At 39.7% G+C, this 25,671-nt stretch overlaps 1 protein-coding gene across 6 annotated transcripts in view; it reads right to left on the bottom strand.

Moving 5' to 3' along the window:
• Positions 1-25,671, bottom strand: part of Pfkfb1 (6-phosphofructo-2-kinase/fructose-2,6-biphosphatase 1) — a 67,831-nt gene that overhangs the window by 29,171 nt on the left and 12,989 nt on the right. For all 6 annotated transcript variants that reach the window (XR_015000474.2, XR_015000473.2, XM_048441591.3 and 3 more), the window contains exons 2-3: positions 5,768-5,893; positions 547-640 (exon numbers count right to left, since the gene is read on the bottom strand). Coding sequence is in view for 4 of the 6 variants with exons in the window: in XM_048441591.3 (XP_048297548.1) it covers positions 547-640; positions 5,768-5,893 (220 nt within the window). In the remaining 2 variants the exon portion in view is untranslated. The remainder of the gene's footprint in view (positions 1-546; positions 641-5,767; positions 5,894-25,671) is intronic.

Below are 25,671 nucleotides of genomic sequence, written 5' to 3' on the forward strand. Positions count from 1 at the left end.
GGGTTCTATAATGAGAACACAGATAAAAAGCTGAGAGCCAGGTTGCACCTAGAAGTACTTACAGCCACATAGAAAAAGAGTTTATAGTTGAAATGATGACATTGCAGAGACTGAGGAGGGCTGAGCTCCTGAAACACTCAATCTCAATGTTGGAGTAATACATTTCTATGTTCTCGTACCAGAAATAGAAAACTGTAAATGCTTTTTGATAGGGAATGGTTATGATTAGAGCAGACTTCAAGTAAGTTGACAAAAAGGCTGGACAAGGCGGTGTTCAACCCAGGGCCTAGGATAACTATGAAATGTGGCCAAACACAAATTGTAAACTTACCTAAAACACTGAGAGTTTTTGCATTTTCCCTATTCATAACATGACTGAGTAATTCCCAAGCATGAACATTGTAGATGACTACACTATGTTGAAATGTCAAAAGTCTGAATATACATAGAAGAGCGGGCTACTCTATCCTACTCCCCTAGTAGGATATGAAGAAAGGTCCCTCTTAGTCAAAGGGCATCACAGGTTCTTAAATGTTGGGTACTTACTTCCTGATAAGTTGAGCCTCCATGTTGTCTGGGAGAAAGAATTCATAGTTCCTGTAGCTCACTGCCTCTCGTCGATACTGGCCTAAATTAAACACTGAAAACAGGAAACCATAGTGAAAAGGGTGAGAATATTGTAGTGGCCAGATTTATGTTCTTGCTAAAAGGAACCTCAGAAGTAGAAGGCATAATTTATAGGAAATTGTACATATAAAAGTAAAGTATACATATAAAGCTTCAAATTATGGGTACCAACTCATTTTCTCCCTCATATTATTCCTGCAAAGTAGAGTTAACTATTTCACCTTTACAAATGAGGAAAGTAAAGCTCAGAGGTACAAAATAGCTTCCAAGTTAATAACTGGCAATCTAGAATTCAAATACAAGTCTGTTTGATTTTAAACTACTTTATTTTATCATAAATCCCAATCCTTTAAATGTCCTATTCAATAGAGAAAATAAAAAAATAAGATATAGAGGATAAAATCAGTTATCCAGGGTCAAAACAAGAGTGAATTGATAACATATACAGACTGGGTCTCCTGACTCCTAGCTACTAAGGTTATTTTACCATTTTATATCATAAGGGAAAAATCTAAATGTAAATCTCTAAAAAGCACTTTCCGACTTGTAATGAGAGAAAAAACAGAAAAGATTGGAGAAAGAGATAAACAGTCAAAGAAATCATATTTCATTAATTCATTCATCTAAGAAATAACTTTAGGATATAGTGGTAGACTGAATAAAAGTGGCTCCTGTAAGCTCATAAATTTGATTGCTATATTTGATTGCTTAGTCATCAGGGAGTGGCACTATTTGAGACAGATAAAGAGGTATGGCATTGTAGGAGGAAGTGTGTCACTGGGGGTAGGCTTTGAGGTTTCAGAAGCCTATGCCAAACCTATAGTCACTCTCTCTTTCACCTGCCTGTGAATCCAAATGTAGAACTCTCAGCTACTTTTTCAGGTCATGTCTGCCTGCATGCTACCATGCTCCCTTACATGATGATAATGGACTAAACCTCTGAAACTGTAAGCCAGCCCCAATTAAATGTTTTCCTTTATAAGGCAATAGAACAGTGCCAAAGACAGAAGTTGGTATCAGGGAGCCTGGCATTGCTGTGACGAACCTGACCATGCTGTTTGCTGGAGGAATATGGAAGACTTTGGGACTTTAAATTAGAAAAGTGGTTATGATGTTTTAAGAAAGACCTAAAAGACCATCCTAGTAGGAACATTTAAACTGTGGGGGCCCAGCTCAAGTATCAGAGGGGAAGAGAATTAACAAGTGACCTAGAAACCATTCTAGTGATATTTTGGCAAAGAAATGTGGCTGCTTTTTGCCTTGTACTAAAAATCTGCCTCAAGCTAAACTGAAGAATTTCAGGTTAAAGGCACCAGCAGAGATTTCAAGGCAGACTAGTACTGACTGTGTCATGTAGTTATTAGTAATCAGTCTTATATAGATCTATAACGAAAAGGAGCAAGCTGAGCAAGGAAAATCACAAAATGTAGTTTGAGGAGAAAAGGGGTACCAGGGAGTATAATGGAGAGCTAAGTCTTGTGCTCAAGGAGATTAAAAGTTCAAAGAAAAGCCTGATAGTAAATGGAATGAAGGGAGTGGTGACTTCAGGGAAATGCCCCACCAAGATAAGATTCCAACTTGTGAAGAGGAATTAGCAAAAAGCTTAAGTAGTGAAGAAAGCTAATAAAAATGTATTTGAATGAGGGGCTCATCTTCTGGTCCCAGCAAGCAGAAAGACTTGACAGCTTTGGCCATGTGGTTCTGGCTTTGGAGTCCAGGATACAAGAAAGGGGTTATGGAACTTCCCTCTGTGGCTAAAGAAAGTAGCTGAGGCTAGGAGTGTAGCATTAGAGTCCCTGCATGGAAGCCCTGAGAGGCCACTGTGTAAAACCGTAAAGGTTAAGTCTGGGTTGTACTGCAGACCCCAAGATGTTGTTGATGCCAGAGTTGTAAGATATCTGCCAAGGAGAACTGCAGACAAAGTGTGGAAGCAGGACAACAGAGAGAAGGGTGTTAGTCAACAGGAGCTGGAGATCTGAAGAACACTTGGACATTAGACATGTCGATATAGAATTTGGAGTTTGCTCTGCTGGATTTTAGTCTTACTTTGGTCCAGTATTTCCTCGTTATGCTCCCTTTTCTCTCTTTTGGAATGGTAAAGTATATTCTGTGCCATTGTATGTTGGAATTATATGATCTGCTTTTTTTTATTTGACAATGGAATTAATGTTAAGAGATTGCCATGAGTCTCAGAAGTCTTTGAATTTTGGACTTTTAAACAATGTTGAGATTGTGACACACTATGGGGACTTTTGAAGTTGGACTGAATGCATTTTTGTATTATTATATGTCTACAAGGCTATGGGGACCTGGGAATGGAATGTGGTGATATGAATAAGAATAGGCCACATAAGCTCATATATCTGGATGTTTAGTCATCAGGGAGTGGCATTAGGCACTACTTGAGAAGGATTAGGAACTGGGTTTTGTTGGAGTAAGTATGGCCTTGTTGGAAGAAGTGTGTTACTGAGGTGGGCTTTGAGGGTTCAAAACCTAAGCCAGGCCCAGTGTCTCTCTCTATCTCTGTGCCTGTGGATCAAAATGTAGAACTCTCAGCTACTTCTCCATTGCCATGTCTGCCTGTATGCTGACATGCTTCCTGCCATGATGATAATGAACTAAGCCTCTGAAATTATAAGCAAGTCCCCAATTAAATGATTTCTCTTATAAAATTTGTCATGGGCATTGTGTCTCTTCACAGCAATAGAACAGTGACTAAGTCAGATACTGACTCTATAAAGTGAGATATGAGTTCTGGGATACATGCACAAACATACACATCTAGATTTTGTGATGGAGCTCTCAAGAAGTTCATAAACTACAAAATCAGACAGCAACCAAATCAGGTGACAATGGAGCTCCTACAGAATCCTTTAAGTGCTCCAACAGAGACAATATTGAACTAAGCATAAGAGTGAGGGAAGGAAAAAGTTACATTTTGGGTTAGCTTAGAGTATCTTAGAAAAAGAAAAATTTGAACAAGTCCTTTTAGGGTAGGTATCTTTTACTAGTGAGTATGAGGGTGAGGGTGGGGAGCAAGGGCACTGTAGGTAGACTACAAGTACGTAGACACTCCTTGAACAAAGGTATAACATCTGCAGAAAGCAAAGTATGTTTTGGGAAAAGGGGTAAACCACTAGTGCTGGGGCTTGAAAAGCTAGAATAAGTCAGCTGTGGATGGATCTTGAAATAAAGGGGCTTGGGTTCAAAACTTTAGATCAAGGAAACCCTTAGAGACTACAGGTATAAAGTTGAATAAACAGAATAAAAGTGGGATCAAGACACATCTGCTACTATGCCATGTGCTTCTTAATCTAGTGGAAGCTCCTCAGGCTTGCAGTTCTGTAGAGAGGGGCTCTTTCCTGCCTTCTTTGCCTTGCCAAATGTTCCCTTCCTCCCACAGGACCCATCTCAGACATATTCTTATCCATGAGGGTTTTGACACCTGGCAGTCAAAAATTTCCTCTGTGAGCACCCTCAGAATACTGTCTGAGTCCTAGTCCACCCTAGGTCTTGTGATGTACAACATTTAGAGTTAGAATTCTTCCAGGAGAGGCCTTGAGTCTCATTCATTTTTATTTCTTTCCTAATGCTTGGCATGGGCTTTGGCACTTGGGAAACTTTAGTGAATTAATTAGAGAAAGTGGATGAAGTGCAAGGAAGGATAAATGTGGTTGGGTGGGGAAGAGAAGATTTGGCACCAGGTGTAACTTGGTAGCAGAATATATGCTTTGTTTATTATAAACAAAGCTCTGGGTTCAATCCCTTGCTGTGGGACAATGCTCTTGTACACCGTAAAGATTTGTTACTCATATTGGTTTAATAAAATGCTGATAGGCCAGTAGCCAGGCAGGAAGTATAGGCAAGGTAACCAAACAAGGAGAATTATGGGAAGAGGAAAGCAGAGAGTAAGTCACCAGTCAGACACAGAGGAAGCAACATGAGAATGCTGCACTGAGAAAGGTACTGAGACATGTGGCTAAACACAGATAAGAATTATGGGTTAATTTAAGTTGTAAGAACTAGTTAACAGTAAGCCTGAGCTAATAGACCAAACAGTTTAGTGTGCTTCTTTAGGACTGAATGGCTGTGGGACTGGGAGAGACAGAAACTTCCACTTACAATCCCTTACACGCAAAAGAGAGAAGAATTAGAAGATTTGATGGGAATGAGGGAAGGGGGATTGGACAGAACAGAGTAGATGCAATGTTGGGTTAAACAAGACAAAGGATTAGAGAGAAATAATGGATGAAAAGAGAGAGAGAGTACAGGGTCCCTTTCTCTTCCCTTCAATATAGCCATGCATTAGACCTAGCAGAGAATGTCAGATTGAAATTAATCATACCCTGGTTTCTGTGTCCAGAGGTATGAAAAAAGAGCGTATTTCACCTCTTTGGATTTATTTTTTGACTATGAAATAGTAAAAAATTAAAATGATAAAAATAGTGTTATTGGGGCCTCGAGAGATAGCTCAATGGTGAAGACCACTGACTGTTCTTCCAGAGGACCCAGGTTTAATTCCTAGCACTGACATAGAAGCTCGCAACTCTAACTCCAGCTCCAGGGGACCCAACAACCATGCAAAACACTAATGAACATAAAAAATAGCATTACTGATGGGTCAATGTAGTTGTGATAAAAAGTCCTTGCAGTATTCAGAGGACTGGTTTGAGATTGTGTGCCTTCTTAAGAGCCGATTTAGGCTTAATACTAGTTGTTTTATGCCTAAAACCCAGCATGCCATTAGGCACAGAACACAGTCTCATGAAATGATATAATATGTAAGACCATTGTTTTTATTTTTTTTAAAGATTTATTTATTTATTTATAAAGTATCCTGCCTGTAGGCCAGACGAGGGCACCAGATCTCATTATAGGTGGTTGTGAGCCACCATGTGGTTGCTGGGAATTGAACTCAGGACCTCTGGAAGAGCAGTCAGTGGTCTTAACTGCCGAGCCATCTCTCCAGCCCTATGTAAGACCACTGTGACAGTGGTAATAGCAGTAGTAGAAGAGGGTCTAATCCTGGAAACAGCGGTGTGCAGCATTTTCTGTACTGAATGGTTTGGCCTTCTTTTTTCCTCAGTTTTCATTTAGTGGCCTGTGGTGGGGATGTATAGTAAATTATTTTGAGACATACCTTTAGTTGGTGTTCCTATCCAGTTGAGATATCGTGTGAGCTTCGTTGAGATGTAGGTCTTGCCTCGAGCTGGTAAACCCACCATGATCATCATTGTAGGGGAATTGGTGAACTGTGGTACGGATGCTGGAAGATAGACAGATCTTCAAAAGCTTATCCCTACACTTAGAGGATCTTCTGCCATTAGCTTAGAGATGTAGAGTTGGAAACCACACTACTTCCAACATTATGAGAGAAAGAGAGGGGGTTAAATGTGCATCCCATCTTTTCTTAGAATCATCAGAAAATTGAGGTTGCAGTGCAGACAGCCAATTTAAACTTGTAAGAACAGGCATCTGCAGAGGGCAATAGAACTCTGGCATTTTGTAGTTCATACAAGACAGTGCTGAACAACATACAAACTCATAAAAAGGTACAGATAAAAATGACTACTGAATTGCTAACACTGGCTGTGGGCCAATGTGATGTTCACAAGGACTGCAGACAGATAGCTTTCCATATTTTTCAATTTTCCTCCAGCTGCTGGTAGAGAAGATTAAGAAAAATCCTGGGAAAAGTATTGATAATTTTGTCTTGGGAAGGTGAAAAGAACAATAACCATTGCTCAAATTCTGCCCAGAAAATTTGCTCCATTTTCCTGTAGGAAAAGCCTTACTATTCCAAGGGAAAGGCAACAGGAACTGTATCTTGAAAGCACCAGTGGTAACTTACTGCACCTGGCAGCCAATCCCGATCAATCTACCCCTTCTCTCCTGGAACTCAGGCCAAACCAATTTACCTTCTCTCACCTGGGAGGGAAAACATTTCAATTTGCAGGAAGGGAAACAAAGTTAAGGGCACTGATGCAAACTCTCTGACGTGGGAAGAAATACAGAAATGTATCTGCCAAGCATGGTGCTAGGTCTAGGACAAAAACGTTTGTTCAACTATGTTCATAGCAGCACTATTTGTAATAGCTAGAACCTGGAAACAACCTAGGTTCCCCTCAATAGAAGAATGGATAAGGAAGGTGTGGAACATATACACTTTAGAGTTTTACTCAGCAGTAAAAAACAATGACATCTTGAATTTTGCATGCAAATGGATGGAAATAGAAAACACTTTACTGAGTGAGATAACCCAGACCCCAAAAGATGAATATGGAATGTACTCACGCATTAGTGGATTCTAGCCATAAATAAAGGACATTGAGCCTATAATTCGTTATCCTAGAGAAGCTAAATAAGAAAGTGAACCCGGTTCTGATAGCCAGCCTGCAGCAAGCTAAGACCGCAGGCAGGGAGTCTTCTGACCAGCGAGGGGCTCTGATCCTGTGTGTTGACCGCCATACTAGTTCGCTTAGGTACACACAATATTCCCGCCATCCTTATCTCCCTGGCTACTCCAAAGGGGCAGCTTCCCCCAGCTAATCCCTCTCTCCTGCTACGCCATCCAAGCTTTCGGCCTCGAAACCCTCCCCTCCTCTCTCCCTTTTTCGGGGCTTAAATTCCTCCATCTCAGCCGGGGTGGGCACCGCGGGCCAGGGCAGGCGGTGAGTGCAAAGGGACGGGAGTCCCTTTGTTCTGATAGCCGGCCTGCAGCAAGCTAAGACCGCAGGCAGGGAGTCTTCTGACCAGCGAGGGGCTCTGATCCTGTGGAGGGGTAAGTGTGTTGAACGCCATACTAGTCCGCTTAGGTACACACAATATTCCCGCCATCCTTATCTCCCTGGCTACTCCAAAGGGACACCTTCCCCCAGCTAATCCCTCTCTCCTGCTACGCCATCCCAGCTTTCGGCCTCGAAACCCTCCCCTCCTCTCTCCCTTTTTCGGGGCTTAAATTCCTCCATCTCAGCCGGGGTGGGCACCGCGGGCCGGGGCAGGCAGTGAGTAAAAAAGGGACGGGAGTCCCTTTGTTCTAATAGCCTGCCTGCAGCAAGCTAAGGCTGCAGGCAAAGTGATTCCTGGATAGCAAGGGGCACTAATCCAGTAGAAGAAGACCCAGCAGAGGGAAGAGCCATTGGAGAGCATCTGAAGGAAGAGATGGGCAGGCGCCAAGGTAAGAATTGCTCCAACAATCTGAAAAACAACATGAAAACACCAGATCCCAGCGACCTTATGACAGAAGGACTTGAACGCCCTATTCCGGAAGAAGTGGAAAACAGTGTCATTATGAAAGCAATAGAGTCTCTTAAACAGGTTATGAATAACTCTCTTAAAGAAATAGAAGAGAAATTTACCAAAAAGATGGAAGAAATGAGTAAAGAAATGGAAGACAAATATAACAAAAAGTTTGAAGAAATGAGTAAATTCGTAGATGATACCCTGGGAAACCAAGAAAAAGCAATCAAACAGGTAATGGAATCAGTTCAAGAATTGAAAACTGAAATGGAGGCAGTGAAGAAAACACAAACCTAGGGCCGGCTGGATATGGAAAATCTAGGTAAATGAACGGAAACTACAGAATAAAGCTTAACCAATAGAATACAAGAGATAGAAGAACGAATCTCAGATTATGAAGAAACCATAGAGAAAATAAACGCCCTGACCAAAGAAAACAGCAAATCCAACAAATTCTCATGACAAAACATTCAGGAAATATGGGACATAATAAAAAACCAAATCTAAGAATAATAGGAGTAGAAGGAGAAGAATTGCAGATCAAAGGTCCAGAAGATATATTCAACAAAATTATAGAAGAAAATTTTCCCATCCTAAAGGGAGATATTCCTATGAAGGTGCAAGAAGCATACAGAACACCGAATAGACTGGATCAGAAAAAAACATCCCCTCGCCATATAATAATCAAAACACAAAGCAGTCAGATTAAAGAAAGGATATTAAGAGCTGCAAAGGAAAAAGGTCAAGTAACCTATAAAGGTAAACCTATCAGACTTACACCAGACTTCTCTATAGAAACCATGAAAGCCAGAAGGTCCTGGATAGAGGTACTGCAGAAATTAAGGGACCATGGATGCAAGCCCAGACAACTTTACCCAGCCAAGATTTCGTTCACTATCAACAGAGAAAACAAAATATTCCAGGATAAAAACAAATTTAAACAATACGTAACTACTAATCCAGCCTTACAGAGAATACTAGAAGGAAAATTACATCCCAAGGAATCCAACATTGCCAACACTGACTACAATAATTCAGACATCTAGCGACCCTTCACTAGCACAATTCAAAGAAGGAAAACACATACACTCTATTACCCCCCCAAAAAATGACTGGAGTCAACAACCAATGGTCATTAATATCTCTTAATATCAATGGATTCAATTCACCTATAAAGAGGCACAGACTTAGAGATTGGATACGAAAACAGGATCCAACATTCTGCTGTTTACAAGAAACACACCTCAACCACAAAGACAGACACCTACTCAGAGTAAAGGGTTGGGAAAAGGTTTTCCAAGCAAATGGACCTAAGAAACAAGCGGGTGTGGCCATTCTAATATCTAACAAAATTGACTTCAAACTAAAATCAATCAGAAGAGATGGAGATGGACATTTCATACTCATAACAGGAACAACTCATCAGGAAGAAGTCTCAATCCTGAATATCTATGCCCCTAATGTAAAGGCACCCACATATGTAAAAGAAACTCTTCTAGAACTCAAGGCAGTCATCAAACCACACACACTAATAGTAGGAGACTTCAACACTCCTCTCTCACCAATGGACAGGTCAATCAGACAGAAACCAAACAGAGAATTAAGAGATTTATTGGAGGTATTGAATCAAATGGACTTAACAGACATCTATAGAACACTCCACCCAAATAGAAAAGAATATACCTTCTTCTCTGCAGTTCATGGAACCTTCTCGAAGATTGACCACATACTCGGTAACAAAGCAAACTCCCACAGATACAAAAAAAAAATATTAGTAACCACCTGTGTCTTGTCAGATCACCATGGATTAAAATTAGAATTCAACAACAATGCTACCACCAGGAAGTCAACAAACTCATGGAAGTTGAACAGTCAACTACTAAATCACCCCTGGGTCAAGGACGAAATTAAGAAAGAAATTAAAGTCTTCCTTGAATTTACTGAAAACAAAGACACAACATACTCAAACCTATGGGACACTATGAAAGTAGTGCTAAGAGGAAAGTTCATAGCAATAGGTGCCCAAATAAAGAAATTGGAGAAAGCACACATTGGAGACCTAACTGCACACTTGAAAGCTCTAGAAAAAAAAAGAAGCTGATTCACCCAGGAGGAGTAGAAGACTGGAAATAATCAAACTGAGGGCTGAAATCAACAAAATAGAAACAGAGAAAACAATCCAAAGAATCAATGAATCAAAAAGCTGGTTCTTGGAGAAAATCAACAAGATTGACAAACCCCTATCCAAACTAATCAAACGGCAGAGAGAGCACATGCAAATTAATAGGATCAGAAATGAAAAGGGGGATATAACCACAGACACAGAGAAAATTCAGAGAATCATTAGATCTTACTACGAAAGTTTATATGCCACAAAGTTGGAAAATGTAAAAGAAATGGACATTTTTTTAGATAAGTACCATATACCAAAGTTTAACCAAGAACAGGTGAACAATCTAAATAGACCTGTTAGTCGTGAAGAATTAGAAGCAGTTATCAGAAATCTCCCTGCCAAAAAAAGCCCAGGACCAGATGGTTTCAATGCAGAATTCTACCAGAACTTCCAGGAAGAGCTAATTCCTATACTCCTTAATGTATTCCATAATATAGAAACAGAAGAGTCATTGCCAAACTCCTTTTATGAAGCTACAGTAACCTTAATACCAAAACCACATAAAGACACAACCAAGAAAGAGAATTACAGACCAATCTCACTCATGAACATCGACGCGAAAATTCTCAATAAAATCCTGGCAAACTGAATCCAGGAACACATTAGAAAAATTATCCATTATGATCAAGTAGGCTTCATCCCAGAGATGCAGGGCTGGTTCAACATACGCAAATCTATCAATGTAATCCATCATATAAATAAACTGAAAGAAAAAAACCATATGATCATTTCATTAATGCTGAAAAAGCATTTGACAAAATTCAACACCCATTTATGATAAAGGTGTTGGAGAGACTGGGGATACAAGGATCATACCTAAATATAATAAAAGCAATATACAGCAAGCCGACAGCTAACATCAAATTGAATGGAGAGAAACTCAAAGCCTTTCCACTAAAATCAGGAACACGACAAGGCTGTCCACTCTCTCCATACCTCTTCAATATAGTGCTTGAAGTTCTAGCAATAGCAATAAGAGAACATAAGGAGATCAAGGGGATTCGAATTGGAAAGGATGAAGTGAAACTTTCGTTATTTGCTGACGATATGATAGTGTACATAAGTGACCCCAAAAACTCTACCAAAGAACTCCTACAGCTGATAAACACCTTTAGTAACGTGGCAGGATACAAGATCAACTCCAAAAAATCAGTGGCCCTCCTATACACAAAGGATAAAGAAGCTGAGAGGGAAATCAGAGAAACATCACCTTTCACGATAGCCACAAATAGCATAAAATATCTTGGGGTTACTCTAACCAAGGAAGTGAAAGACCTATTTGACAAGAACTTTAAGTCTTTGAAGAAAGAAATTGAGGAGGATACCAGAAAATGGAAAGATCTCCCTTGTTCTTGGATTGGGAGGATCAACATAGTAAAAATGGAAATTCTACCAAAAGCAATCTATAGATTCAATGCAATCCCCATCAAAATCCCATCAAACTTCTTCACAGACCTTGAGAAAACAATAATCAAGTTTATATGGAAATACAAAAAACCCAGGATAGTCAAAACAATCTTATACAATAAAGGAACTTCTGGAGGCATTACCATCCCTGACTTCAAACTCTATTACAGAGCTACAGTATTGAAAACAGCTTGGTATTGGCATAAGAACAGAGAAATCGACCTTTGGAATCGAATAGAAGACCCGGATATTAACCCACAAACCTATGAGTACCTAATTTTTGACAACGGAGCTAAAGGTATACAATGGAAGAAGGAAAGCATCTTTAACAAATGACATAACTGGATGTCAACCTGTAGAAGGATGAAAGTAGATCCATACCTATCACCATGCACAAAACTCAGGTCCAAATGGATGAAAGACATTAACATTAATCCGTCCACTTTGAACCTGATAGAAGAGAAAGTGGGAAGTAGTCTACAAGATATAGGCACAGGAGGCCTCTTCCTAAGTAGGACCCCAGCAGCACAGACAATAAGAGAAACAATGAATACATGGGATCTACTGAAACTGAGAAGCTTCTGTAAAGCAAAGGACACTGTCAGTAAGACAAAAAGGCTGCCTTCTGACTGGGAGATCTTCACCAACCCCTCATCAGACAAAGGTCTGATCTCCAAAATATACAAAGAACTCAAGAAACTAGGCACTAAAACTCTAATTAACCCAATTAAAAAATGGGGTACTGAACTGAACAGAGAATTCACAACAGATGAACTTCGAATGGCCAGAAGACACTTAAGGTCATGCTCAACCTCCTTAGCGATCAGGGAAATGCAAATCAAAACCACTTTGAGATACCATCTTACACCTGTCAGAATAGCTAAAGTCAAAAACACCAATGATAGCCTATGCTGGAGAGGATGTGGGGTGAGGGGAACACTCATCCATTGTTGGTGGGAATGCAAACTCGTGCAGCCACTGTGGAAATCAGTGTGGCGGTTTCTCAGGAAACTGGGAGTCAACCTCCCTCAGGACCCAGCAATTCCACTCTTGGAAATATACCCTAGAGATTCCCTAGCATACTACAAAAGCATTTGTTCAACTATGTTCATAGCAGCACTATTTGTAATAGCCAGAACCTGGAAACAGCCTAGGTGCCCCTCAATAGAAGAATGGTTAAAAAAGGTGTGGAACATATACACATTAGAGTTTTACTCAGCGGTAAAAAATAATGACATCTTGAATTTTGCATGCAAATGGATGGACATAGAAAACGCTTTACTGAGTGAGGTAAGCCAGACCCAAAAAGAGGAATATGGTATGTATTCACTCATAAGTGGATTCTAACCATAATTTAAAGGTCTTTGAGCCTATTATTCGTGATCCTAGAGAAGCTAAATAAGAAGATGAACCTGATGAAGATTATTTAGCTATCCGCCAGGAGGTAGGAAATAGTCAAGAGTCCCAGGTAACCTTGGGTGCATGGGGGGTGGGTGGGAAGGTTGTTGGAAGGGGAGAGGGTTAGAGAGAAGGGAGTAGGGGAGGAATGGAGAAAGCTCGGTTGACCGGGATGGGGGGAAGGGAGGAAGGATGAATATGGGATCAGGGAAGAATATATTTCAACTAAGGGAGTCATTTTAGGGTTTATAGGAAACTTGATTATATATGGGATCCCAGGTCCAAGGAGAGATCCCCAGATTGTTCTCTGGACAGAGGAGAGGGTGCCTGAACCGGCCTTGGCCCATAACCATACTGATGAATATTTTGCTTATCACCATAGATCCTTCATCTGGCGATGGATGGCGATACAGATGGAGACCCACATTGGAGCACCAGACTGAGCCCCCCAAGGTCCAAATGAGGAGCAGAAGGACGAAGAAAATGACGAAGGACTGCGAGGGATGCTATCACCCACTGATACAAGGGGTCGGATCTAATGAGAATTTACCAAGGGCAGTTGGACTGCGACTGAACGAGTACGTGATCCAACCAGATTCTCTGAATGTGGCCGGATTCTCTGAATGTGGCTGGCCTGGAGTCTTTCTGAGAAGCCATTGACAATGACACTGGGACTAGTTTCCTCTGCATATACTGGATTTTTGGGATCCAGTCTGTTTGGATACTCACCTTCCTGGACCTGGAGGGAGGGGGGACGAACTTGAACTTCCCACAGGGTTAGAAACCCTGACTGCCCTTAGGGACAAAGAGGGACGTGGAGAGGGAGGGGGGGGGAGTGGGAGGGTGTTGGGAAGAGGGGTGTAAATGGAAACTTTTATAATTTAATAAAATTACTTTCAAAAAAAAAAGAAAGTGAACCCAAAGAAAATCATATAGTTACCCTCCTGGATATTGGAAATAGACAAGATTGCCAGGCAAAAGTTGGGAGCACGGGGATGGGTGTGGGGTGGATGTAAGGGGAGATGGGGAGGGAGAAGGGGAGGATTGGGGAGAGCTTGGGGGAAGAGGATGGTTAGGATGGAGGAAGGGTGGATATGGGAGCAGGGAAATAGATATCTTAATTAAGGGAGCCATTTTAGGGTTGGCAAGAGACTTGACTCTAGAGGGGTTCCCAGGTCCAAGGAGATGTCCCCAGCTTGTTCCTTGAGTAGCAGAGGAGAGGGTGCCTGAACTGGCCTTGTCCCATAGACACACTGATGAATATCTTGCATATCACCATAGAACCTTCATCTGGCGATGAATGGAGATAGAGACAGAGACCCACATTGGAGCACTGGACTGAGTTTACAAGGTCCAAATGAGGAGCAGAAGGAGCGAGAATATGAGCAAGGAAGTCAGGACTGCAGGACCGCAAGGGGTGCGTCCACCCACGGAGATGGTGGGACTGATCTAATGGGAGCTCACCAAGGCTAGCTGGACTGGGAGTGATGAAGCATGTGATCAAACCAGACTCTCTGAATGTGGGTGTCAATGAGGGCTGACTGAGAAGCCAAGGACAATGGCACTGGGTTTTGATTCTACTGCATGGACTGACTTTGTGGGAGCCTGGTTTGTTTTGATGCTCACCTTCCTAGACCTGGATGGAGGGGGGAGGGCCTTGGACTTCCCATGGGGCAGGGAACCCTGACTGCTCTTAGGACTGGAGAGGGAGGGGGAGAGGGGAGTGGGAGGGAAATGGGAGGAGGTGGAAATTTTTAATAAATAAAAAAATGTAAAAAAAGAGTTACACACACACAAAAAGAACAATTGTGATGGTCACACTGCCAATAATACATAAGGTCAACCTGCCAAGGACTGAGACTTAATAACATAGAAATCTTATTTCCCCATTTTTCACTACCAAACTAAATAACTTCTTTGAAAATAGTAGAGAAGGGGGCTGGAAAGATTGTTCAGCAACTAAGAGCACTTGTTGCCAATTCCAGCCAGACAGGGAAGGAACCAACATAGGACCAAACTAGTCCCTCTGAATGTGGGTGACAGTTATATGGCTCGGGCAGACTGTGGGGCCACTAACAGTGGCACCAGGATTTATCCCTACTGCTTGTACTGGCATTTTGGGAACCTATTCTCTTTGGATGGATACCTTGCTCAACCTATATATAGCAGGGAGAGCCTTGGACCTTCCCCAAAGCAATATGCCTTACCTTCTCTGAGGAGTTGATGGGGGTGAGGTGGGGGGAAAGGTGGAGGGAATTGGAGGGGAGGGAGTGTAAACTGGGATTGGTATGTAAAATGAAAAAGATAGTTTGTTTTCTTTTAAAAAATAAAATAAACAAATGGAAAAAAGAGCACTTGCTGCTCTTGCAGAAGACCCAGGTTCAGTTCCTAGCAACCATGTGTCAGCTGAAAACCACCTGTAATTCCAGTTCCCGGGAATTTGTTGCCTTTTGCTGACCTCTGCTGACCTCCCGAAGCACATACACATGCAGCAAAGCACTCATACACATAAAATGTTTAAAGAAACCTAAAAAATCCAAGATTAAATAGTAGTGAAATGTATCTTTATGAGATACAAGAGATGTCTGTTGGGAGCATTACAAAGGGGTAAGAATCAAAACCAAATAAAAAGTCTGAAGAGAGAGAAAGCATCAGAAACAGACTTAGTTATGACACTGGTGCTGGAAATCTCAGACTAAGGATTTAAACTGGCTATGACTATTGTGTTAAATGTTTTATTTGAAAGGTAATCACACATGATGAGATAGCTATCTACCACTGATTTACTAAACCATCACAATCTCTAAAATAATCTAAACATTTATCCTTATATTCACATAGAAGTACAGTCCTCTCTCTTCATCAAGGAGACTTCTCTTTGCAACATACTGACACCATTACAGAAAACCATAACCAATCAAAATACAGAGTTATAGAGCCCAGTTCCAATGAATACTGCTACACCCAAGGCTCAGGAAACAATGAGGAACAGAAACATTGCAAGCAGAAAGAATATAACAGTCAGAGATTCTATGAGTTTGCAGTGAGATTGTGTCTCCTAGTAATTTCAGGTGGTATACCCATGAAGTCTCACCAACATGACTGAATAAACATGAGCTGAACAATGATAACAATAAACCTGCCAAGGCACAATGAGGAAAGACTACAAGGCTTCAAGCCTACACAAAGAATTACATAGAGACAAATAAGGAATGCTAAGAGCAGAAGCAATATAGTCTTACCAAAGGAAGAGTACATCAATTGGTAATTCAATGCCAAATGGTCAGTTCTGAAAATACATATGAGTAAAATCATATGAACTGATACGGTTGCACTGAAAAATATATATGTATATACATATACATATGTATATATAACAGCAATCAGTGAAAAAAGAGGCCATGAATTTGAAGGAGAGTGGGAGGGATATATGGGAGGATTTGGAGGGAGGAAAGGGAAGGGGCAATTATGCATTTATAATATCAAAAATAAAAGAAAAACAAAGAAGACCACAAAACTATGGGACCTTAATAAACAGTACAATAATGTGCTTAGAAGAGGCTGAAGAAATACTTCGAAGACACAATGGACTAAAGTTTCCAAAATTAGTGACTGACACAAAACCAGAGATCTAAGAAGCATAGAAAACTCTAAGCACTCTGTGTGTGTGTGTGTATGTGTGTGTGTGTATGTGTGCATGAATGTAAAGAATCATATGGAAACATAAAATTAGAGATAAGTAGTACAAAAATAAAATCTTAAAAGCAGTCGGGAAAAAGTGTAAATAGGAACCATATTCCTTACAGAGACACAAGAATTATACTGCTTTTTCCTACTGCCCCTTTAAGTCGTATAACCCAGCTCCACTCCTCTGTGACACCAGCAGACCTGCAAAACTACTCTCTACCAGGGTCCCCAGTGGCTACACTAGTTTGCAACTCAGGTACATCGGGTTTATTATCCTTCTATCCTCCACTGTGGTCTCTCCAGACTTACTCTTAGTCCTCCTGCAGTCTGCCTACAAGAGCCCATATTCACAGCCCACCTTTGTCCCCTGGAAACTCTACCATTAGTATAGACCCAGGATACCCCTAGTTCTTCTTGGCCACCCCTTTCAAACTTTCCTTCTAGCCTATCTTTATTCTTTTGTGATACCTACTGACCCCTATAAACACTCTCTACCAGGGACTCCACAGCCACCACACTTGGCTAGGACCCTAAGTGGGCAACAGCAAACAATGAATGACCCACTCACCCAACACTGACAATACTAAATATCTAAGCCAAGAAATACTTCAAACATCATGGCTCTAGCTGCTTAAAACGCAACACAAAACCACAAACATGAACAGCCAAGATAATATGCCTTTTCCAGAAGCCAGCAACCCTATTGCAACATGTGCTGAGAAAAGCAACTTAGCTGAAACACAAGACAAAGATTTCAAAATAAGAACTGTAAATATTTTCAAGGATCTTAAAGGGCATGAATAAATGCCTAACAAAGATCATGAACACTTCAAGATATGAAAGCAGAATTTAACAAAAAAAATATAGAATCACTAAAGAAAACCCAAACTGAAATAAAACTGGAAATAAAAATTCTGGCTGTCAAACAAAAACCTCTGAGTTAACCTCACCAACAGATTAAAATACATAGAAGAGAATTTCAAGTATTGAAGATAAGGTAGAAGAAATGGGTAGATCAGTCAAAGAAAATGTTAAATCTAAAAAGTTCTAGGCAAAAAAAATATTCAGAAATATGGGACATCATGAAAAGAACAAACCTACAAATAATAGGGAGAAGAAACTAGGTCAAAGACAAAGAAAATACTTTTTAAAAACATAAAAGTTTCCCAATCAAATGAAAGAGATGCCTATTAAGTTACAAGAAGCATATTGATCATCAAATACACAGTACAAGAAAAGAAATTTCTCATGACACATAAAAATCAAAACACTAAATATACAGGACAAAGAAAAGATATTAAAAGCTACAAGGAAAAAACACCAAGTAGCATATAAAGGCAGACCTATTAGAATAGTCCCTAACTTTTCAATGGAGATTCTGAAAGCCAGAAGGACCTGAACTCATGTTCTACAAGCTCTGAGAGACCACAGATGTCAGCCTAGAGTACAATATCTAGTAACACTATCAATCACAATAGATGAAAAAAAACATTAAAAATAAAAGCAAATTTAAGCAGTATGTATCAACAAGAAGGCACTAGAAGGAGAACTTAAATCTCCTTAAATAGGTCAACTACAGTCAAGAAGAAAACAATAAGTAATCCCAAAACAGTAAATCAAAATGGGGAGAATCCACATCATAGAAACAAAATAAGAGAAATCAATAATCACTGAATTACAATATTAATGGTCCCAAATACCCAATAAAAAGACAAAACTAACCGATTTGATTCCAAAACAAGATCAACCATTAGACTACATCCAAGAAACACATCTCGCCATCAAGGAGGGGCATTATCTTAGAATAAAGAATGGAAAAAAAGTATTTCAAGCAAATTGACCCAAGAAGCAAGTTATCTTAATATCTGACAAAATGACTTCTAAACAAAAGTAATCAGAAGATAGGAAAGGATATTACAAACTTATTAAAGAAATATCTACAAAGAGGATAATTCTAAAAACGAATGAGCCAAACACAAGGACATTCAGGTTCATAAAAGCAAACAAACCAAAAACCAAACCAAACCAAACAAAAACACCACCACAGCTAAAATCACATATTGACCCCAATACAGTGATAGTGGGTGACTTCATTGGGCCTCATGGGGTCCAGGCGTGAGGCCCAGTGTAACTTCCTGAGCCTAACTTGAGTTTGGTGAGGTCTAGTGTAACTTCCTGAGCCTGGCTCAAGTTTGGAGACCTATTTCTGACTACCTGACCTAAACACACCTCTTCCCAGCCACCGCTAGTGTGGCAGAACATTATTGGCCCTTATTCCTTACTCTGCCTCAACCCATCCCAACCCTATACAAGTTCCTGCCTGATACCATTAAATGAGTTCCTGTTTCGACAGACTCCCAAGTCAGTGGGTGTGTTTCTCCCTGGTGGCCAGAGGAGTGGGGAGGGCTGGGTCATTCAACACTTACCATCCCACTCAGCCCCAGGGAGAATCTGGCTGGTTCGGCTATGCCCCAGATCTGTCTGCCAGAGAACCCAGCAACTTCAATACTCCCTTCTCATCAAAAGGTAGATTATACATACATAAATTAACAGAGAAACAACAAAGTTATATAATGTCATAAATCCAATGGACATAACAGGCATCTACAGAATATTCCACACAAACTCCAAAGAATAAAATTTCTTCTCAGAATCTCATGGGAAATTTCTTAAAACTGAACACATATAAGGACACAAACCAAATCTCAATAGATGTAAGAAAAATTGAAATGACACTCTGCATAGTATCTGACCACATTGGTTTACAGTAGGATATCAATATAATATAAATATCAGAAACCATACGAATTCATGGAAACTGAATGAAAATTGAATCAAGACAGAAAAATTGCTTGAGAACACAGGCCCTTCCATTCAGGGAAAGAGGTAAGCTAAATGCGGAACTTCATCTCTCCTGCTCCTCTAAACATAATCCACCAGCCTCATCTCCATCTTTGCAGCAGAAAACCTGCTGCAACCTCCCCCAACCCATCCCCATCTACAGTGGATTCCACAAATCTTCCTCTCCTACCCTCCCTCCCTCAACATATTACTTTATTCCAGCCCCCAAATCTAGCAGGCACCCCCTGGGAACCCACAGGTCACTCTGACCATGGAAGCAGATGGGCTGACTGCAGATCTTCACCTCTCCCTTCATTCCACCAAATCCAATCCCACAGTTTCATCCCCAGCTCTGGAGCAGACCATGTGCTACAGCCTCTCTACACTCATTCCCAGGGGACTTACTAAGCAGATGCTAGTGGAACACCTTGCTTTACTCTCTATTTAGAAGACCCTCCACAACCTCGGCCCATGACATTATACACAGCATGAGAGACCTTGGAACACTCACAAGCCCTGCATGGGTCTATACCAAGTCTTCTGCATGTATGTTATGGCTTCCAAGTTACTGTTTTTATGAGATTCTTGAGTGTGTGAATGAGTGGGTCCCTGAGTCATCTTCTTTCTTTTAGGTTTTTTCCTTCTTTTTGTTTGTCTTGTCCAACTTCAAAGTCATAATTTTTATCTTATGTTTCATTTTGTTATATATTTTTGAATGAATGAACGAGGGAGTGAAAACATAACTACTAGGGTAAAGGTTATCCACTGAACTGTCACTTATACCTGCTGGCAGAGGGAAAAAAACATTTTTCTCTAGTGGAGTGACACTGGGTCTATCAAACACTCAGGAAAGGCCCCATTTTCAGGAGTAGTTGACCAATATATAATGAATTCCATAGTTTTTGTTTGGTTGTGTGTGTGTGCTTTTATTTTGTTTTGGTTTGATGTTTTCTTTTATTTTTGGGTGTTGTTTTCTTGGTTTGAAGGTTTTGTTGTTGTATTGGATTTTGTTTGTTTTAAGAGAAAGTAAAGTTGTGTGGATAAGGATGGGGAGAGGATCTGGAAGGACTTGGGGGAGGGAAGGAATATGATCAAAATACATTTAAATTGAAAAATTGTTTTAAATAACAAAAATACAATAATAAAAAAGACTGAAAAATCAAGAGGGAAATTTTTTTAATTTAAAAAATTTAATTTTTTAAAAATTTAAAAATTTTAGAATGAGAATGAAAACATACCATGCACAAACCTGGGGAACACAATGAAGACAGTTATAAGAGGTGAGATCACAGCACTGAGTGCCTACATCAAAACCTGGAGAGATATTATTAACTTAACAATGTACCCGAAAGCTGTAGAACAAGAAAAAGTAAGATCTGAAAAGAATAAATGGAAGAAGTAATCAAACTCAGTTGTCATAAAGACAAACAAACAAAATTCAAAAAATAAATATAAGTTTTTTTGAAAAAAATCACCAAGTTGATCAACTTTTTAGCCAAATTACCCAAAAGACGGACAGAGAAAAGATCGAAATAATTTTTAATGACAACAAATGGTGTGGATGTGGGAAAAGGGTTCAAGTGTAAACTTGCACAACCACTATGGAAATTGGTGTGGTGGTTCATTAGGAAGCTGCGAATAGATCTACCTCAAGATCCAGCTGTATCATTCTTAGGCAGATACCCAAAGACACTTCATCCTACTACAGAGATATTTACTCACCCATGTTCGTTACTGCTCTAGTCCTAGCAGCCCTAAACTAAAAATGCTAGCTATCCATCAACTGGTGAACAATGTACAGTTACATAATGGTATATTTTTCAGCTGTTAAATGAAATCATGAAATTCTCAGGTAAATGGGTGGAGCTAGAGAAATCATACTGAGTGAGGTAACCCAGACCACAAAAAACAACTGTTGCATGTTTTCTCTTATATATGGATAAATTTATTTGCGTGCACGTGTGTGTGTGTGTGTGTGTGTGTGTGTGTGTGTGTGTGTGTGTGTGTAAGAAAAGCACAGATATTAGGTACTGGGTAAGGAAACAAGAGGGAGGAAGGCATCTCCCAAAAAGGAGGGAATTAGAATGTAGTGCTATAAAGGGATGAAGGGGAAACTAGAATAGGATTAAATGAGGAGGGGAACAGGAGAGCAAGGTAAAAAGGGAATACGGGGAGGGCCAACTAGTACTAAAGGCATTTTGAGAAGTCACATGGAAACCTACTACTATAGAAACTTCCTAAAATTTATACAGATATGAAAGGAATCTAAATGGAGATACCATATAATATGGGAGAGCATGCCCCAACAAGACATCTTATGACACCAAGTAAAACCTCCAGTGACAGAAATGGGCTATCTCTTGAGTCATTAACCAAAGGAATACCATAGAAACTCCCAAATATCACAGGCTATTGCCAAGGATATTGGTTACTCTCCATGACAAGATAGTACTTATGTAATTGAACACTGAGAGACTGAGCTGATGCCCAACTAGAACCTTCACTCCTACCGACTTTCATGGTACCAGAAGGTACTTTACACATGATCAGAGGAGAAAAGTAATCATCAATTATCTCTCAGCTACAAATCTGAGACCCATAACAGAGACCTGTCTGCAAGGTACACTAGTCCAATAGCTGCACAAATGCTATGGGAACAACAAACCACTTTTCAATTGAATATTAGGCCCATTCCATTATATGGACTATATGACATTTCTACAGTTTCCAAGAACCTGAGACTAGATAGGTCATAGGTCTAGTGAAAAAACTAATAGTATTATTTTGCTAAAGGAGTATAGCCATAAAATAAGTCCTAATGACATACTGCTATACCCATAGAGCAGATCATCACGCAACCCTAATCAAAGAAGTTTATTCTTGCAGTAGATGGTAATTAACACAGTGACCCACAACTGGACATTCTGCAGAGTGTAAGAGACTTTAGAGCACTCAGTTCATTAAACGTTTACCTTCCAGCCTCAGGGATCTACGTGGAAAGGAAGTAAAAAGATTCTAAGAGGCAGAGGTAGTGGGTGTTTTTCAGACACAAGACTGATTCACATAGGAACTTACATACTGTGACAGCATGCACAAGACCCGCACAGGTTCAAACCAGACAAACTTCTGGCACTGGGATGTAGAAGTGGACACAAATTCCCACCCCTAACCAAAAAGCTATTTGCAGTTGATACCTGTAGGAAAAGGGAAAATCAGTTTTTTTTCCAATAGAGTGTCACAGCCTTATATCAAGCACACTAGAGGGCAGGTGTCCAATGCCCAGGAATAAGTGGGTCAAGAAAAAATGGATTGGGTGGGTTTTCTTTTTTTGTGTGTGTATGTATGAGTATGCATTGCTCTTTGTTTTGTTTTTGTCTTATTTGTTTTCTTTTTATTTGTCTGTTTAGATTTTTTGCTTTTGTTGTTTTACCCAGCTTTTTTTTTTTCTTTTTTGAGAAAGAACTTGAAGTTGGGGTGGGTTGGTGGAGGGATGGAAAAAACCTGAAAAGTTGAGGAGGGAAAAAATATGATCAGTATATATTGTATAAAAATAAATTTAAAGTTGGGCAGTGGTGACTCACACTTTTGATCCCAGCACCTGGGAGGCAAAGGCAGGCAGATAGATCTCTCTATGAGTTCAAGGTCAGCCTGGTCTACAGAGATAGTCCTAGGATAGTCAGGGCTACACAGAGAAACCCTATCTCAAAAAATCTAAAACAAATAATTAATAATAACAATTTCAAAAATTAAAAATGAATAAATGTTAAAAATTAGGGGCTGGAGCAATTGATGGATCGATAGTTAAGAGTACCTGATGCTCTTGTAGAGACCAGGTTCAGGTCCTAGCACCCACAAGGCAGTGCACAACCATTTGTAACTCCTGTTCCTGGAATTACAGCACCTTCTGGCCTGTGCAGACAGTGCGTGCACACAGATTTTATACATGCATTATATACACGCAGGAAAACACTCATAAGCATAAGTAAAAATGAATTTAAAACATATTTTAAAATAGACTAAATATTTCAAAATCCTTTATTCTAGCTTTTAAAAAGATGCAATATATGCTAGGGACATAACTGAGTAGTAAAGCACTTATTTGCCTAGTACCTTCAAAGCCCATTTGATCCTCAGAATCGCAAAAATATATGTTGAAATAAAAATATGTAGTAATTACAGTATATAGTTCCCTTAGTATAACAGTACACTAGAACTCATTCATAACTAAGCATAATTTAATACCCATAAAGCAACCTTAAACCAAGGCTATCTGCCTTTCTTTCTTCAGTCCCTGATAACCATCATTCTACTGTCAACTTCTACAGAAGTAACTTTATAAGATTCTGAATGAAATCATGTGGACCTTGTCCTTCTATGGCGATTAGTTTCAGGAATCCCATAAATATGGGCAATTTTATTTAAAATTATTATTATTATTAACAGTGTTTCTCTGTGTAGCACTGCCTGTCCTGGAACTTACTATATAGACCAGATTGACCTTAAACTCACAGAGATTCACTGCCATTACCTCATAAGAGCTGGAGTTAAAGGTGTGCATCACCGTGCCAGATATATTTTAAAAATTTAAGTGGTCAAATATAATAAGAAAACATAAGAAAATAGGAAAACAAAAAATATGAAGAGGAAATGCAATGCATATATACTTAATATGTACATACAGAAGCAAGACTAGGCAGAAGAAATATTTGAAGACATAATGAAGAAAAGTGAATATGTACTATGAATAGGAAATAACAAGAACAAATATAATGAACAGAAAATGCTTCACAAAATGGGAGAATTTTGCAGGGAAAGTTATGTGTATTTTGAAATAGGGTCTTCCTAGGTACCACAGCCTGGCCTGAAACTCATGATACTCTTGCCTTAGACTCCTGAGTGCTGATTTTGCAGATGGGCACCCCAATGTTCACCAAGATGGTGAGTTTTAATCCAAGTATATCAGTAATGACTTTCAATATAAATTACCTAAGCACATCAATCAAAGACAGAGATTCCAATGCCAAATAAAATCCAACTATATGCTTTCTACAAAACACATATAGCCTGATCTTATTGGAATCTTCTTCGATCTATCATTTACTAAAATATAAAATGCTAGGAGTTGAACTTAAAGCAAGTACTCCATCACTGAGGTACATTCCAGCCTTCCTTGGGATTTTATTTACTCTATGTCTTTGGGTCTATAATGAAGGAAGCAACAACAAAGGGATCTCAGAAGTAGAAGTGGCCCAGAATAGGACCTTGTAGGAATCAAAAACCCTGTGGAATGAGAACATTTTTAGAGTTTGAAAGAGAACACAAGCAGACTTCACAGGAGTTTTACCTCTTCCCTCTCCTTCTACATTGTTTCTAGAAGGAATATAACCATTACTGTGAGTAGTTTCCGATCTGAACATAGTACAGAAAATAATAGCCTAAGAAACTGGAAAGCACTGAAAAGAAACAAAAAAAATGAGGTTACTTATGACTTCTTAGTGTTTTGGTCCTAAATAGCATACCAAATCTGGAGCTCAACTATCTTTTAAGACTTCTATTCAAGAACCAAACAGGCCACTAGATGGTGTATGATCTGGGATAATGCTTTTATACACTATAAAGATTTGTCACTCATACTGGTCTAATAAAATGCTGATTGGTCAGTAGCTAGGCATGATGGATAGGTGGGACAACCAGACTAGGAGAATTCTGGGAAGAAGAAAGAGAGTCAGTCACCAGCCAGATGGAGAGGAAGCAAGATGAGAGTGTCTTACTGAGAAAAGGTACCAAGCCACATGGCTAAACATAGACAAGAATTATGGGTGAATTTAAGTCATAAGAGCTAGTAAGTAATAATCCTGAGCTAATAGGCCAAATAGTATATAATTAATATAAGCCTCTATGTGTTTCTTTGGGACTGAATGACTGTGGGACTAGGTAGGACAGAAACTTCCATCTACAAATGATGCCCAAACGTTTGGCAAAAATTTCCACAGAAAGCCTGAGAAAGCTTTAAAAAAAGGATTCTAAACAGATAAGAACAGAGACAAGTACAGCTTCTTGGTAACTGTCTTTTCTCAGGTAGGCTCTGTTTACTGGCTACAAGCAGAGGCACAACTCCTTTAAGAGAAGCTTCCTGTAATATTGATTACAACTGGGAACGCTACAAGACATAGAAGAGACTTTCTCTGAAATATGGCCAAAATGGAAGCCCAAAATAAGACACTAAACAATTTTCTAATCTCTGGAAACTATAATTTTAACAAATTTCTCAAAAAGCAAGAAGAGATAATCTTGAACGA

Source organism: Myodes glareolus, chromosome X (assembly GCF_982192425.1).
Source record: "Myodes glareolus chromosome X, mMyoGla1.1, whole genome shotgun sequence".
Taxonomy (NCBI): Eukaryota; Metazoa; Chordata; class Mammalia; order Rodentia; family Cricetidae; genus Myodes; species Myodes glareolus.